We start from the raw sequence: 17,464 nt of genomic DNA on the forward strand, positions 1-17,464 counted from the left end.
TTTCAGCGTGCTCACGCAACCGTGCATGCAGTTTTCAGGTCGCTAAGATTTTGGAGCGACATAGTTTTGCTACCTACACCTCGTCTCAGAAATGCGCGCTGCTACTCGGCGCGGCCGCGCATATGCGTAGTGACGTTTTCGATGACTTGGCTTGGCTCGTGCATCGAGAGAGTGACGACGCCGGGATAAGTCACCCATGACGCAGGCGCAGGCAACCTTGGACGCATGCGCACACAACGCGGTACAAATACAGGGAAGGGGTATAACGGCGCATCATCTTATTGAAACAGCTTGGTATTTTCAAAAACTGTTGGAAAGCTATAAATAAAGCTGGTTAAGCATAGTTACAGAAACTCCGGCGAAAGCAGAACAACGATAGCTTTCACAAATCGCGAGAAGGGCTGGCGGCATCGCTATCAATTTTCAGCGTTGCTGGAGGAAAGCTGCATCCGCGTTTAGAGCCTTTCAGATCGAAAAATACTGCTTGCAAAATAACTACGTACTTTTGGGAATAACTACTGCAGCTACAAGCACTGCGAAGGGTGAGCTTTCTGTCCCGCCGTAAAACAATGGGTCGAGAAAAATGAGTTGGCGGTCCCTTTAAAGTTGCCTGTAGAATTACGCGTGATGGCTTCTGACTCTGGCACATGGTGAAGCCATTTTTCTCAATGTGACATTATGCACACTATGAGATTCAATTATTAACGCTATCTGCAAAGAAAGCATCACTGAACTCTCAATAAATTTACAGTAATTCTGACGGCGTGCTTCTACTAGCAAAATAGATGCGCAAATTTTGTAGTAGTAAAGGAATGCTTTAATGGCCTAGTCACTGAAAAAAATACCTGCCAATAAGCATTTTTTGTTCACTTTAACCTGTATAACCTGCTAACCTGTATAGGGTGTTCAAGATCAGCCTTTTTCGCTTAGGAGTTCAATAACCAGAAACTTAACTGCAGTTGCAGATAGAAAGAAGCAATATTTATTTTCAAAACTAAGTTGATAAGCCTTATCAACGTTGTAGCAGCTATTGTGTAGCAACTATAATAAAATGTCGCATATTTAGACATTTTTCAAAAATAATTTCCTTCGCTTACAAGCTCCAAATAATGTTACTTTACTCTTTAATGCGCACACATTTCATGTACAAAATGTCTTCTTTGTAACGGTAATATTTGCGTTTTACATCCGTGTGAACGTTCGAGAACGACAGGTAATAAAACTGGTCCCTCCGTATGGAATATGTTCGATATTTTTTCCTCGTAAATTATGCAGTTAATAATCAAACTAGGTTCCATTTCAGGCTACTTGGTGGTATGTGCATAAAACATAAAATACTAAATTAAATTTAAAACATCCATTTTCGGATCCGTGTCGATCTCTTGTGTAATCACCCATTTGTGATAACCACTTGCCGTGTAGCTACCTGTGACCGTGGTTAGCCGTAACCGTAGTTAGCTTAACCGCGGTTAAAGCTGTGCGTGTCACAGCGATATTCATGGACTTTGGTTGACAGAGAGGGACATCAACCAAGGTAGTGAGTAATTTTTTTTTTCGTTACAAGAAAAAGTAAGACGTTTCGCGTCCCACTCGCATTCTTTTTCAGGGTCTTCATTATGCCGTGGGGTCACGCCTATTCTCCATGATGTGCATAATTCTGTTGAGGCAGACTGTCGATCGGCAGAGCAACTGTAGACCGGTTGACATTACCGGCTGTCGCCTGGATGGGCCGGCATTCCACAAAAAGACGCTTATAGTAATTGGCCTCTAAGTCGACGACACGGGATTAGTTTAAATTCGATGCGGTGGTCTTTCACCACGCTGTGCTCAGCGAGTGTACTCCTTTGTCACTCGATTTTGTGGAGTCGTTTTAGGGCGAAGCTCCTCTTAGCCTAACCTTGTCACGCGTCCGGCGTAAGGCGTAACCGGCCCATCACTGATCCTTTGCAAACTGCCCACTACTTCGTCTTTGCAAAGATTCCACTACGACCCATCCCCGATCCATCACTTCACCGACAATAAAGCCGTTATAATGAAGGGGGAACGGAAGCCACGTCTAGCTACCACTTACGATTAATAAAATTTCTTGTATAAATATATACAGTGTTTGTCACGTCTTTGATGATGTACTGGGCTATCACTTTGATTACTGCTGGGCGAAACCACTGAAGATTTCACGGTGTAACTATGATTGCTTCAGGAGCTTCGCCCAAGCTCTTCATCATTCACCCGTGCATATGCTGTGAATTTTTTTATGTTGTCGCAGCCTCTTGGGGAAGTTCTTTGTTTCCCCCACGGGTACGAAGCATCACGATCAGCACAGGGCATGTACTAAACCAGCCCTTGCGCTTTCTCTTCGGGTGGCCTGTCTCTTGGGCACGGAAAGGCGCAGGTGCCAGCAGTCGGCCTGCTACAATCCACTTCCACGAAAAGCATGCCCGTACAGTTTCTCATGGCGGATTCCGCGGCTTTCTTCAAGTTTTGTGTGGCGATGGCCCATCCCTCCCCAAATGGAGTCGGAGCGTCTTAAGAAACTGGTTCCCGCAATTTCCACAAACAAAAGCGATTCCGCCCGCACTTTCTTTGTCTGGCAGGCTAACAGCAGTCCGACGCTGCGACAAAAAAAAATTGTCGGGGCGAGCTCTGGGAACAAGTAACGAGTATCGTGACACCTCACGTTACCGAAAAATGTTAACGTAAGTACGTTACCCGTTACAGTTCCGAAATTGTAACGAGTGCGTTACTAAATTACCGAAAAAAGTAACGCGTTACTGGTAACGCCGTTACTTGTAACGCGTTACCGCCAACACTGCCTATTAGGCATGGATGAAGGGTAGCATAAGGCACACATTGACTGCCCCTGTTTCTTTCGTATTAATACTCATCAGGATAGCTAATCCTATCATGTTATGAGACTTACATAGTGATAAAAAAAACGATATGATACTTGTACAAAGTTTTCTACAAAGTGTCTGAGCACGGACTGTCCTCTTGACGTCAACAGTACTCTAAATGAATGGAAGGATGTGGTGCTCAATAAGGAGTAGATAAAATACCACGTATGTTTAGTGCTTCACAAATTTAGATCAATATATAACCACCAACTCGCCCAGCAGCAAGTCTTATTTAACCGCATTGCTCTCGTGGAGAACGTTGCGCCAAGAACAGAAAACACTAGCTGTCGAATACTATGACGGCTGCAAATAATGACTCCCTTCTGAGAAACAATTTTCTGACGTACTGCACCACATAAGAATATCCTTTGTCTTTGAACGTCTGTCGTGCTCTTTTGTTGTTTTTTTCAGGCGATGTTGGTTATTATGACGAGGAAGGGCGCTTCCATTTTGTCCAGAGGTTGAAGGAGATGATCAAATGTATGGACAACCAAGTCGTTCCTGCTGAGCTTGAGCAATTGCTGCTTCAGGAGCACTCGGAAGATATTGCCGAAGTGGCAGTGGTGGGGCTACCGCACCCTACATATGGAGAAGCACCAGCTGCTGCGGTAGTGCCCCGGGACAAGTCCATGAGTTACGAGGCTTCGGGGACCTTGGCGGATAAGATTAAGGCAACCATTTCAGGTGCGGTTATGCTACTAATCGGCGATGTGTACTACTGATGTTTTTTTCTAAGTGACCGGTCACGCTCATTTGTGGGGTTCACATTTGTCAGTAATGGAACTACAGTATATAAATTACCTGATGCCGGAATTAGTAGTTTAATGAATTAGTTCGAGCGAGTAATTTCAATATTACTCATTACTTTACCAATCGCTTCTCAATAAAATCTAGCATGTCTGTGTCCCATTTACCAAACGGAAAAGAAAGATAACAGACAAGTAAGTCCCGAGGCCAAATCTCAAACGTGGGAAGTTCAACAAATATCTCTTAGATTTCAATGTATATGTGCTGTAAATAAAGCATAAGTGAGTTAGTGCATGAAGAATGAACTTGTGTGACATTAATTTTATTAATTTTCGAAAGCAACAGTAGTCTCTTTAATTTCGGCCTATTCTAACTTGTAATGTAATTTAGTTAGATTTCGAAACTTTAGAAAAGTAATTAGTAATGTAGATTAATTCCATGTTAGGAGTAATTTTGCCCTCTCTGGTGGGGTTGCAGCTGAGAAGCAAATGGTTTAAAAAGAGGTTTCTTCTGGATGATTTTTTTTTTATTTTCAGCGCCCCGAAGAGACCTGTAATGCTTAGTGGGTTCTGGTCAGATCAGAGAACTTTATTAAGTGCCCAGCAAATTGATGGAATTCGTGGTGGGTTCTGGTCTTCGAGCACATTCGAGGGACGCTTTCCTGGCGTCGTGTGTTGCGGTAACGCTTGTTCTGAGTATAGCGTTATCAACTCGGATCTCAGGTCTATGGCAACATCAGGCTGGCTTAAGAAGTCCATACCGAGAATTACCTCTCGCGGGCATTATTCTTTCAAGATGACGAATGCAGCAGGGTAAGTCCGGTAATGAACAGTGGCTCTTGCAATGCATGTTCCTCTCGGCATTATTAAATGTCCCATGCCGTCCTCACTTTCTTAATCTTGTCGGCGACCTGCTCATTACGGAGTAGTCGACGCCGGTGTCAACTAAAGTGGCTGCGCTGAGGCTGTCGATAAGGGCGTCGAGGTCGCTAGTTCGTCGTCATCCGTTGCGATTACCTCGCGACGTCGTCAGGTCTTCCTCCGGCGGCACAGTTTCACTTACAGGGCTTCGTTGGGCTGGCGGCGTGCGTTCAAGAAGATTTCATCGCAGCGTCGTCGTCGGCGGCGGAGATCTTCGATATTTGGACGAATAGCAACCGTACCTCCATTGGTTCCTGCTTTTAGTTTTCCGGATACGGGCTAAGCGACCGGCCCCGGGTTGATCAGTGCAGTCGGCGCTGAGGAGACAGGTAGCGTCCTGGCGACGGTGAACGCGACGGCCGTCTAGGAATCCCCTCCATTGATGCAAGGTAGTCGGCGATGTCGCGTGGCCGTTCACCGTGTTGCGTACAAGGGGCCTTGACGGCGAAACCACGTAGCACCGTGCGCTTTTTTATCCAGCGGCCGTGCACGTAGTCCCATTTCGCGGTTTTTGCAGCGGCAATAAGTGGGGCCCGCTTGCCCTCAGTGGTAGCAGGAAGGGTGGTTGTCAGGAGCGCGCCATATGTCGGATAATAAAATATATGTCGCGCAACTGATACAAGCAAGAAAACAAGAGAAGGCACGATAGGGCGCCAGACTTTCAACTAGTTTATTTTCCGCACATCACCCAAATATATGTTTCAGACATGCGCACAAAGTGAGGGCGCAGCACAAGCGACTATCACATCGCACAATAAAAAAACTGTTTGTGTAACTGGTCCGTTGCATGTGTGGTCGCTGTCTTGCAAATGTTTGTGTAACTGGTCCGTTGCACGTGTGGTCGCTGTGTTGCGCGGGCCGCGCCAGAATCTTTGGAGCATTCCAGATTGCAGTGGATCATTTTGTCAAAATTGCGCACATGACGCGAATCGTCAAGATTATTCTGAGACTAACGTGGCCACCAAGCGATAAGGCTCGAATGTTCGATGCCGCATGTATAAAATGCCGACGCGCCTTGCCGCGGTTCAGTTCTATCGACGGCCGACGCTCTGTTCGCCGCTATCAGGGCACAGTGTGTACTGCTGTAGTTTGTCTTTCCATTTCCCGACCACAAGTTCGGCTAAATAAATAGTTTCATCTTCGACACGCCGACTGCTGCCTTCGTCGATGTCATGACCCCGTGACATGCTTTGGCGGTAGGATACGCGTGATTTGGCCAAGAAAAATTGCTCATTGCCAAGAAAAGTTGTCCGCGAGTATAGTCGCGGCCTGCGCGTAATCATAGCAAACAATCAGAAACAATCGCGAGGCTTTCTGAACAGTGCGGCGCGGCTTGCGCCGAGCAGGTCTGACACATTTTGTGGGTGAAACCCGATCACATCACAATAAAGACGGGCGCGTGGCAATATAATGCGACCATGCATGTTTGCTTGTGATGGCAACACGAAGCCACTCATACGAGATAACCTGCAGAAGTTCATGAGCGCACAGGGAGAATGATCTGGAATTACTTTGTGCCTACGCAATACGCACGTCAGCTTACGTTTTAGGCATAAAAATGCTGGTGTTTGTCGGAGTCAAGTTTTCATTGTTCTCGTAGAAGCCAGGCACCTTGTACATAAACCGGGCTCAGTTTCCACTGGAACAGCAAGCGTGAGGCCCTTTCTTTTTTAGTATAATGCAAATTCATCGTATTGCTACGTAGCTAACCCATCAAGAGCCAGACATTCTGCGTACAGAAGACGACAAAGAGGACTGGCCTGTCTGTCTGCTGTGGGTGCTGTCCTCCATCTTGATCGATGCTGTGCACATCAGTGTAAATACACTTGTAAATAGTCACGCCTGGTGTCATTTTACGTAACAGTATTACCAGTGTTTTTGTGGATGTGGAGGTTTAAAGGGACCGACAACCGGTCACAACGTGTGATTAGATCCTCGTAAAAATAAAAAAATCACAGCATATCCACGGAGTGAATGATGATGAGTGGGCGAAGCTGCGGAGGTTCATCGGTGAACCGTGAATCTTCCGTGAATTCTGCCCAACCGACGTGACATCGGGCGCGTTTATACTAACGGTTCGATGAGTTATGACGACTTGCAGCTCACTTTAATTTTACATGTACGCTGTGAATTTTCATTGTTTAGAAAACCATTGCTTTAGAAAAATCTGGCGTCTTTCGTTAAGCAGCTGGCGTCTTTTCGTTTTGCTTTAGAAACATCTGGCGTTCTTTCGTTTTGCTTTTACAAAACATCTGGCGTCTTTCGTTGGTTTATTTCATCAATCAACGGCGTTTTGAACAAAATTTTTATTGTTTATTCACGCACAGGAGAAATCTCACCAGGCACTACCTTGGAGGTAAACAATGGCTGCTAATGGGAATGAGAGACAGAAGAATTCGGCTTTTAGTTAACGCGCACGCTGCGAATTTTTTATTGTTCAACAACGCACAGGAAAAATCTCCCACCGGCACCACCTTGGAGGTCAAAGCGTAAGACTTGTTACGGACTGCGACTACTACTACTGCTACTACTACGACGACGACGACTACGAGGGACGAACGGGTGCCGCCTTAAGGAGCTTCGCCCCTAAAAAATTGTACCATATCACCGAAGTGAATGATGTGAGAGGAGCTTGCTCGGAGATAATCGGGTAAACCGTGAATGCTCCGTAGATTTCTAGTACTGTCATATAAAGACGTGACACGTTGTTATAGTAGCGATTGTGGTCAGGTTGTTGTCGAAGCATAATCGGTTGCAGACCTTGCAGCTGTGGCCGAACGTGTGGTCACGGAAATTGCGCTTGAAGCTTGCGTCGGCGCCACCAACATCCTGTAGTGACCGCTTTCGGCGCTTGGCCGCTGCATCCCGCGCCCGTACCTCTTCGAGGTTCTCTTGCCGCCGCTTCCGCGCTGCTTCGGCTTCGCGGGCTTGTATCTCGGAGTCCGCACCATGCTGACGTCTCTCTGCAGCCTCGCGAGCTCTCACCGCAGGGTCTTGGCGGCGAGCCCGCGCTGCTCCCTTGCCAGCCCTCCGCTCCGCCGCCTTGTCTTCTTCGTCCATGTTATTAGTATCGAAGCGCACTGACTGACGACTGTCGAAAGAGAGAGGAAGCGTGCAGTTGTGGCCCTCTAGCGGTTTTCTATCAAACTAGAGCACGCGCCGAAGTGGAGCGAGCGCCGCATCATTTGTGTATAAATAATCTGCATATGTTAATAAATCACAGTTGAGAGTCAGCGCTTGTTCTATGTATCCTTTTCTTCGTCCTGTCCGTCTGCGCGCAGTTTTTTCCATTAAGGTTCCAGCATCCTTTTCGTGTTGTCAGTAGGATTTATATATTTTAATCGTGTTTAGAAGTAACTAAAACCGGTATGTCGCGCAGCCTAGCGGAAGAGCTTTGAAGCTGGATTGTGGAGTCGATAACTTTTTGCTGTACGTAGTCACGTAGTCTCGTGCTGCCATGCGCGCCATCATAAGTCCCGAAAATTAGAGCATGTATATTATTATCTATACCCGCTCTATTTTGTGCTGCTTACGAGGTAAAAGGAGTTGCGCGGTGAGAAGCGGCGCTGCCTTCGCAGTAACCAGTGGAACATGTCGAGCCGCGGTGCATGCGCGCGGAGTGCACGCATGTGCAGCAAACCACCGCGCTCGCACACGAACCACTCTCGCACTCACTGTTTGCAGCATGGGTTGTCACTTATGTTTACGGGTTCATATTTTCCGCAGATTCAAAAATTCTGATTACATAAGTTTCACGGCGTTTTCCACATTTTCTTTCCCTGATTAGACACTCTCACTGGTAAGCTTTCTGTTGCGCTAAAAGAAATGGGCACCATAAAAATTGGTTGCCGGTCCCTTCAAAAAACAAAAATGCGCCGGCTGGCCGAAAATGCCGTGGAGCAGATGACACTGCTGCGTCCGATTTGTGAGAGATGGTCGCCCATTCTTTTTTTTTTTTTTTTTGCTCCAATTTAATACATGCTGCTCGCTATTATGCTTAGTTGAACGATCGAAATAACGGGAATTGTTCGAGGGGCTCGTTCATTTGCTAGACACATTCGCTGACCGATGTAATGCTACAGCAGTACTTTTATTTCGGCCGTTGGTTCATAGGTATTCAGAAGCGCAGCTCAAACGAAACAGGACAAGAAAATAAAACACAACCACGACATAAGCCCTCTTGACGTGATTTTGTGTTTCTTCTTGTCCTATTTAATTCACGCTGCTCTTTCGAATGATGCCTTACAGGCGAATGAAAACGTCTCATTAATATTTCATTTTAGGACAGCCTTATTTTTTTCATTAATATCCGCGTCTTAAGTGAAGTCTCTTTCAAGACCAGCCAACGCAAGTATCCCAGACGCTTATAACGCAATTCCTCTGACATGCATTAACAATGGCGCCATATTGGTCTCTAGGCTAATAATACAACAGAAAACGTGCATGTTGACGTACTCATCAAAGAATGGTTCCGGCTAAAGCAGTGACCAAGAACATATATGTTTACCTGGAGTGTAGTCTAGACGTGGTGGCTGCCTCTACCAGCATCGGGGGTCCTCACAAAATCTATATTTACCTCTTGGGTTCGTTTCTAGCTTTCGGCAGTGTGAGTCGCTGGTGTAACTTTGATACTTGAAATTGGTTTAACACATTGTCAGCACGACAGCCAGTGTTCTGCGTCGATTTCCAGCTTTCGTCAACGGGGCCTTTTCTAACACAGCAGACTTCCGGCCACGTAATTCCGGTATTTTAATTTAGTTACGATTATTCCATAGCTGAGGAAGGCCTGTGAGAGGAGTTCGGTCATAAAACGTCGACACTGCGGGTGCACCCCGTTACAAAAAGTCGGTGGAAAACGCCCATAATGGCAGGTCGAGTGGTGAGCATCGGAGCAACGTGTCTTGGATGAGGTTGTGAAGAGGTTTCGCTGTGAGTAAATTACAGCGAAGCCCTTTGGAGCATTTCTTCCGCTGCAATTTTCACTGAATGCAGTGTGAGTGCGGTTCTACTTTTAGGGGCGAAGCTTCTTATAGCATCACCTGGTCGGTCGTCGGTCGTCGCTCCGTCCGGCGTTCCCCCGCCGTCGCGTCTCCCGTATCATTCAATAGATGGCGCTGTCCCATAGAGATGCATGCAAACTGCAATTGGGTGACGATATATTAGATGGCGCTGTCCCATAGAAATGTGTGCAATATGGCGGTTGGGTGAATACACGATAGATGGCGTTATAGGTGCCGCTGCTCTCAGATTGGCTGCTGCGCCCGTTATCTCTCATTCTCCTTGACCGTCGCCGTACGTGGAGGAGTGCGCTTGCCGGATCGTGCTGCTTGGCGGACCATGGACGACGAGGAGCGCCGGGTGCGGAAGGCCGTTGCGTCTCGTGCTCGTCAGCAGGATCCCGAGGTGCGAGCTCGAGAGGCTGCCGCCTGGCACCGCGCGCGCTTGGTGGCGGCTTCGCGGGCGCGCACCGCCTCGAGATCCGCCTGGCGCCGTGCTCGCTTGGTGGCAGCCTCTCGATCTCGAGAGGCTCGCTTGCTTGGCGCTCGCTTGGCGGCAGCCAGGCGGATCCCGAGACGGTGCGCGCCAAGGACGCCGCTGCGAAACGGGCTGAACGAGAAGCGGATCTCGAGACCATGATTGGTTCAGGAGCTTCGCCCAAGCTCTTCATCATTCACCCGTGGATATGCTGTAATTTTTTTCGAAACATGCTACGCTGAATGCCCTCATTTATGTGTCAGTAGCAGCTATATTAGTGCACATACTTCTGAAGATTACAACGTTTTATAAACGAGCATGCATGTTGCTCCTTCTTTACATATTGAACGCACAACATTACTTGCATTAAGCTATTTTGGCAAGCGAAAAGACGACCTTTCTGTTTCACCGAGCAAATGAGAAGTGGAAAGGCACATAGGTTAATTACGGGAGCAAGCCGCGTAATTGAAAATCAGAAAAATTTGAGAATGTGTGACGTTTCGTTGGTTTATGCGTAAATATCCTCAACAACGCTATTTTCTCTTCGTAGGAAAACTGGCTGTCCACAAGCACTTGTACGGGGGTGTATTTTTGTTGGACTCCTTGCCAAAGACGGAAACGGCAAAATTAAACAGAGCAGCGACAGCCGCGGAATGTGCTCGTAAAGTAAGTTTCTAATAAATAAAGTTGCAATTTTTCGAACGTCTGTTTTCATTTTTCTTGGTCTTCGTTAACTAAGCACAACACACCACAGGCTGATGGTGTCTGGCACATAATTATTGCTGCTAATGATGACAGAAGATGACAGTTCGTGTTATATACCATAAGCAGGTGTGTCATTCTTTTAGTAATGAAAAAGAATCAAAGAACAGGTGGCACATTAATGCTAAACAGGTATTGTCTAAGGTAACACCGGATTCCACGATTCTGCATTCAGAGCAGTTCACGTAGACGTACCTGCACCTGCCGTTCTTTTGAAGGCAGAGGGACAAACAAGCACGCCTCCTAATGTGTTTCGCTCTAACGTGCTATCCTTCGCGTTAAGAGAAAAACAACATCATTCTGGTGCATTTACAACACGCTTTACCTACACACGGTGGCTTGCCATTCCTACTTTGTTGCTTTCATTTGCCACCGATGTCCGCAGAGCCATAAATGCTGCAGCACGGTTACCAAACGCGACTGTTGTGTATTTTCTGAGCCTCTTTATCTCCAAAGATTCACTTTTTCTTGTCACTTTGTGGTGGATAAGCAAATCTTCAATTTCTAATTAGGTTGATATTCGCAACATATAGATACTGGTTCCATTACGGCTCTAGCTCCCGTACACCTTCTTACCACCATGGGAGCATTGCCAGAACTAGAGTATCTCTGTCAAAATCTTGTGCAGGTGTGTGACACAAGCAGTCACTCTTTACATCTTCAAGGTCCTTCTTACCACCTGTGGCAGCACTGCCAGAACTAACGTCTCTGTCAAAATATTGTGCGGGTGTGTGACACAAGTGGAAGTGCTCACTGTTTACATCCTTAAGGTCCTTCTTACCACCTGTGGCAGCATAGCCAGAACTAACGTCTCTGTCAAAATATTGTGGAGGTGTGACACGCAGAAGTGGTCAATGTTTACATCTTAGTCCTAAGCATGCACACCAGACCATTATTCTACAGTGTCCGACAGCTCCAGTGGAGTACACATCACGATGGCTGGCGCCATCCCTGTGTGGCACCTGCTAGACTGTGACAAGCTGCATACTTTTGCTTGTGACAACTGTGCGGGAACAAAAAAGGACGCTGCACCAGAAAATATCTTTAGGCAAATGTAACGACTTGCGGTGAGGCAATTCTGAAAAAGACTGATGTGCCATCTTGCAATAAAGAAGCAACTTTTATACCTAGTCTGTCTTGTGTTAGTAGGAGTCTGATAAACGTCGGCAGTACAAGTTCGTGGCTGTAGGGAAGGATGATGGTGAGGTAGTGCCCTCTTGAAACGTTAACCTGCACCCCCCTCCCACCTCCTTCTTGGTGCACTAGAAGTTTTGCCCTATAAGTATTAGTTCCTTCAGTGGGCGCTCCTGAACGACTTGTGATTGAGCTTGCTCTTACTACCTGCTTTACCCAAGCGCCAATCCTGGTGTTGGATATTTTTGCTCCGTAGCAATTTTTAATAGAAAAGAGGCTTCAAGCATTACGCAAACAAAGATAGAGCGTTAAAGGATTACCATGAATATTCTGTACGCAGACCTCCCCTATACAATTCACTAAAGGGTCCCAAATTATATGCCTGATTAAGCTTTAAGAAAGCATGTAGTTTCTTGATGTTATTTTTCCTTAATCAGTAAACTAACCTTGCAAAAACCAGATTGTCATCACTGGTGCTTGATGTACAGCGCATGAAACCAGTTAATATAAACTGCAATGATGCACCAGAAGCATCAGCAAAAGTAAATTCACCCTGATAGAAACCTCATTCTGCATTAAGACTGTCCAGGCATTGTTAACAAAGTATATTCAATAATTTCATTACTTCTAATTGCCCCATTTCCATAATCTTATCTCATCTATACCATGCTGTGAATCCAATGTATTGACCTACTAGGGGTATTACTAAAGTGACTAGCCCGTATAAAATACCTGCTAGGCCCAGTGCTAACCTCATTAAATTGGAGGTTTTAATGAGTACTGCGGTGTGTTCATTCCTTCAAGAAATTTTTAGAATCCCCTTCATAGCCATTTTTTAAAGACTTGATGATGCATCTCCCCATTTGATGGGAGGCACTTGCCTAATTACCACCCCATACTTCCAACAAGCAGCCCCTGTAAGAGGCTTCAAGACATGTATCATCGCGGGTCACCTGAAAGTCACCTGTAAGTTTCCTGAAACCACCTTGCTGTTAGTTCTGGCCCAGCATGGTTTTCATAAATCATTTTCTTGCAAAGCTCAACTTGCTTCCTTGACAAACTGCACCCATAATTTTAGGCCACTCTTCAATAGTTGTTTTGCTTGATTACTCGAAATAACTCCATAAAGTGAACCAGGCCCGTAGCCAGGAATTTTTTTCGGATGTCTCACTTGTTGGACTACGATCCACTCGATAACGACATTTACAATTTGTCGAAGATTGCCAAGCTGTACATAAAAAACGCCGGGCCAGCGCGCAGCACAGTCACAGCGAAAGCTGGAAGAGCGGCCTTTCTAGAGCCCGTTCTAAGCTCTCTTGGGGAAACTAAAAGAAGTACACTTGCAAGGTACCCACTACGCCGCAAATGATAATTTTTGTGAAGTACGGAAGCAACCACTATGCCATTATTCGTCTTTCTGCGGATAAGCGACGTACCCGCTATACATCTGTAAGGCATTATGCAGTGATTCCACTCCTGCGCCAACTGCGCCAAAGTGCGCCAAATTGTATTTACTGCGCCATCCTGATAATATCGAGGAAATTTGCGCCAAACTGCGCCAAAGTCTCGGGTTTGGGGGCGTCTTTCACCGGCAATCGCACCGCCGGCGCGTCAGAACATGTGCAGCTCGATCTTGGGGCTGCCAATAAAGTCGCAATCGTGGACCAAGAATTATTCCGCTGAATAAATAGCGCTCGCGCGTGCGTTCCGAGTAAGCCACGATGCCATGCACGGTGCCGACGCAGCTTCTGTTCTGCAAGTCGGCTCGACAGCAAAACGCGCTCTCCGCAGAGGCTTGTGACGTCTAGGCCTATCGGTAGCGAGAAAGTGCGACGGCGATTCATCGGCGGACGTCATCTGTTCCAGAAACGCTGCTGATAGCTCGTTTCAAGCGTCGCACGGCACGTAAGGAAAGCAATGTTCAGTAATAACTACATGAGTGCCGCTAAAATGTCTGTCACTTCTGTTTCCGGACATCGCGGAATGAAATCTGGGATCGCTCGCAGTAGATATATGGGACAATATCGAATTTTCCTTTGCTTCGCGTTTATGGGAGCACGCGAACGGTGGAAACGCGTTGACACTTTTCCTCAGATATACTTTATCCATGGATCTTCATCCAGAACAGCTTTTTCGTAATTCCTTCCGCCAGCACGTCCGAGTTTGTAATCACTCTGCGGTAAATACCCCCTAAAAGGCCCTGCCCTTTCGAGCTCACGTGCTAGGGTTCCAATTCGAATTTTTTGCTTGCTTTTTTTAAAAATGTCATCTCATTAGTAAAATCATATCTCCTGGTCGGAGCAGCCGCAAATGCACAGCTGTCAGTAGCGGGCCCGTCGCTGACGGCCCACAGTGAAGCGGCTACGCCATGTTACACGTCCGTCCCTCGCTTTCGGGGGTCAATAGCTAACGGTTAAAAAAACTCAGTTTCGCTTAAGAGCGAAGCAATGAATGCGATACCAAAAAATTGTATTGTGAAACGAAGTAAGACTAGCAGCTAACTCTTTTGGATCCGATCTCGCGTAACTCAACAAAACGCTAGTTTAAGGGAATATGGCCCCTCCAGGAACCGAAGCGTTTTCTTGCTCTGAGTTTTCTAAACGCGAAGTAAGCGTTGAGAGCACAGCAAGTTTACGAGCCGTCTCCTGATGCCTCGAGATAGCGCGCGCGCAAGCGACTGCGCCCTTCGAACGATGCGCCCCCCCCCCCCTTCCGCTCCCCTGGCGTCCCTTCATGCTCCTTACGAAAGACGGGCGGGGCGTTTCCTCTCTGATGAGCAATCGACGGCAGGCCCGCACGCGGGAAGATGTTATCTCATGCGCTGTCCGTGCAGCGGAGACAGACGGCCGGCTAGTTTAATCTCCGCTTCAGCCGCGTTCGTCGCCAGCGCTCGCGAGCTTTTACCCGCGGCTAGAATGCGCGCGGTGATGTTATTAATTTAGACTTTATACGGAAAATTACGGCGACGGCAAAAGTCCGCCGAGAGTGTCCATATAATTGCTATCGCAAGGGTCAATGTACGGGGCAGATTTTGCGCCCCCCCCCCCCTCTTAGGTGATTAGGTGGGTGGGGCGGCCGCCCCCCCCCCCTGCCCCCCCTGTGCGCACGCCTATGCTCCTGAGATGATTTTTTCCATGAGATTTGCAATGAATCGAAATATTTCTAGCCTTCGTAAGAGCCCCATAATAATACTCAGGTGCTTGAATGTTAATGCAATATGCTTCTGTATTGCACTGCAGGATATAAAATTCGCTGCTCCAAAGTGCTCCCAGATGCAAAATTATCCGCTCCAAAGTGCTCCAATATGAAAATTTTGCTGCTCCAAAGTGCTCCAAAACGGAAAATTTGCTGCTCCAAAAATTGCTCCAAATCAGAAGTCCTCGGTAGCATCACTGATTATGTGAACTTTGTTGATGCTGCCTGTGGTTGCTGGATGAAGAATTATGGCTGAGCCTTTTGTAATGGATTTGAAGCAATTAACGATCCGGTCACTCATTGCGCATTGCGCAATTAGCATTATGTGACGCCTGGTCGTTATTTTACTCTTCTGACACGCTATATTACACATTTAACGCAATTCCTTGCCCGACATGACGCCTGTAAGGATGTTTTTGAAAAGGAGTTCCAGTCACTAGCGTGGCTCTGTGGTAGAATACTCGACTGCCATGGGGAGGACCCTGGTTCAAATCCCATATGAGCCTGTTTATTTTTATTTATTTCATTTTTCTTATTTCGCGCGATAGTAGTTACGGACACCGGCGGCGGCAGTGGACAACCACCCCACAGCCGTTGTGATCTGATAACAGCTTTCGCTGTAAAATCAGGCTTCACCACATTTCAAAAGAAATCAACCGGAAGAAAATTCGGCAGATCCCACGCGTTGTGGAAATCTGTTTCATGCGAAGCAGTCAGCGAGTACTTCTATGCTGTATTTTATGGCTTTGAGCCAAGCGTTACGAGGTGTATCAACTTGTTTTTGTAAGTGTAGTAGCTGTGTCCGCGTCGTGGCCTTACCAGGCACGTCGACAACACTGGCGTTTAAAGGATAACTTATGGCGCAGCGTAACGCCAGCCCTCACGTTAGAGTACATAGGTCAGTGTTATCGAAACTAAGTGCACATTATGGTGCAACCATATGGATATCATACGTAACTTTCGTTAATGTATTCCTCTGGGTCGAGCAATGCTTCAATATAGCTTGCTGAAACATAGGAATACAAATGTAATGTTTATTACACTGCTATAAAAGCGGAGCCAACACTGGAATCGCAGACGTTAATCTGATATGACGCCTGTATCGTAGGAGTACATATGTACTGCGCATTGCTTTTTTGCAAAATTAGATAGCCAGCACCACAACAACACTTGACGTTGCACCGACATTACGCCTGCACAGGCTGTTTTTCCAAGCCAGTCTATATACCCGACGTACCTTTGTGGTAGAATACTTGATTGCCACGCAGAATGCTTGGGTTAGATTCCTGCTGTGATCATATTTATTCTTTCCATTCGTCGGGTCATTGCTGCCGATGTCGGTTTTCCTTAACGCTCTCGCATTTAAAGTACCAATGTCTCGCCGTTCCTGGGTGGATGTAAACTGTCAATCATATGTGGCGCATACCCGTACACCACGGCCAGTGGTAAACGGCTATGTGCCACACGTGTCTGGAGGAAAGGGTTTGACGACCTACGCGACAGAATTTTCCCGTTATTCTTGTCATGATACGACAGCCATATCCGTCAAATCCTCTTACCCTCCCATGCCGATTTTGGTCTACACCAATTAAGGAGGCGATCATGAGAGCACCTCGGCGTAGGTGGCTAGGTAGATAGATTCGTAGATAAAAACGCTGAACGTGCCAAAGGTTCGCTAAGAAATGCCTCACATTTAAAACTCCCAGAGCGGAGTAAGAACGCGGCTGAAAATTAAGGACTGTTATTTTTAAAAAAATTATAGACGAGTGTAAACAAGAGCTGCAGCAAGCTAGTCAATTAATCTGCTTTCGTATCTCTTCTTTTGCTGTGTTTACTTTTTAAGGGTGCGTGGTTCATATGGTTAGTTTCGTGATTGTCTGCATTATGCGCAAACCAGAGCTGCAGCAAACTGGTCAACTAGTTTGCATTATGATGCATTTTGAAGTTATTTTGGATTTGTTGCTTTATCGATTCACGTATAAACTACATTGTAAGTTCTTCTTTTTTCTTTTGAAATTGTGTAAAAGCCGGGGGTGAATAAAATTTTATGTACCACTTATTAACACCTCCATGTGCTTCATTTCGGGAGTGCTGGAAGCGAATTCTACGTGTTGTCAGGCACGCTTCAGCCCATGTATTATGGTGTAAAAAACTGCCTTCTTCAATCCTGCAGGACAACAAAAACATTCGGCCAAATAAGTGACACTAACTATCCAGTTCTCACGCTGAAACGCCCCCGCGGAAGCTAACAATTACGCTGTCCGCGCTCAAGCTGCGCTGCCTCTTGCCCGGAGCAAAATGGCTGCCAACCGGTTTCCCAGGCTTCACCCGCTCGCG

The 17,464-nt window shown here is 46.6% G+C and overlaps 1 protein-coding gene across 1 annotated transcript in view; it reads left to right on the forward strand.

Moving 5' to 3' along the window:
* The window catches only part of LOC119384058 (uncharacterized), a 174,109-nt gene extending 163,375 nt beyond the window's left edge, over positions 1–10,734 (forward strand). The window contains exons 8-9 of the mRNA XM_037652347.2: positions 3,306–3,578; positions 10,587–10,734. Of these exons, the coding sequence (XP_037508275.1) occupies positions 3,306–3,578; positions 10,587–10,714 (401 nt within the window). The 3' untranslated portion in view covers positions 10,715–10,734. The remainder of the gene's footprint in view (positions 1–3,305; positions 3,579–10,586) is intronic.
* The last annotated feature ends 6,730 nt before the right edge of the window (positions 10,735–17,464 follow it).

This window comes from Rhipicephalus sanguineus, chromosome 2, assembly GCF_013339695.2.
Source record: "Rhipicephalus sanguineus isolate Rsan-2018 chromosome 2, BIME_Rsan_1.4, whole genome shotgun sequence".
Taxonomy (NCBI): Eukaryota; Metazoa; Arthropoda; class Arachnida; order Ixodida; family Ixodidae; genus Rhipicephalus; species Rhipicephalus sanguineus.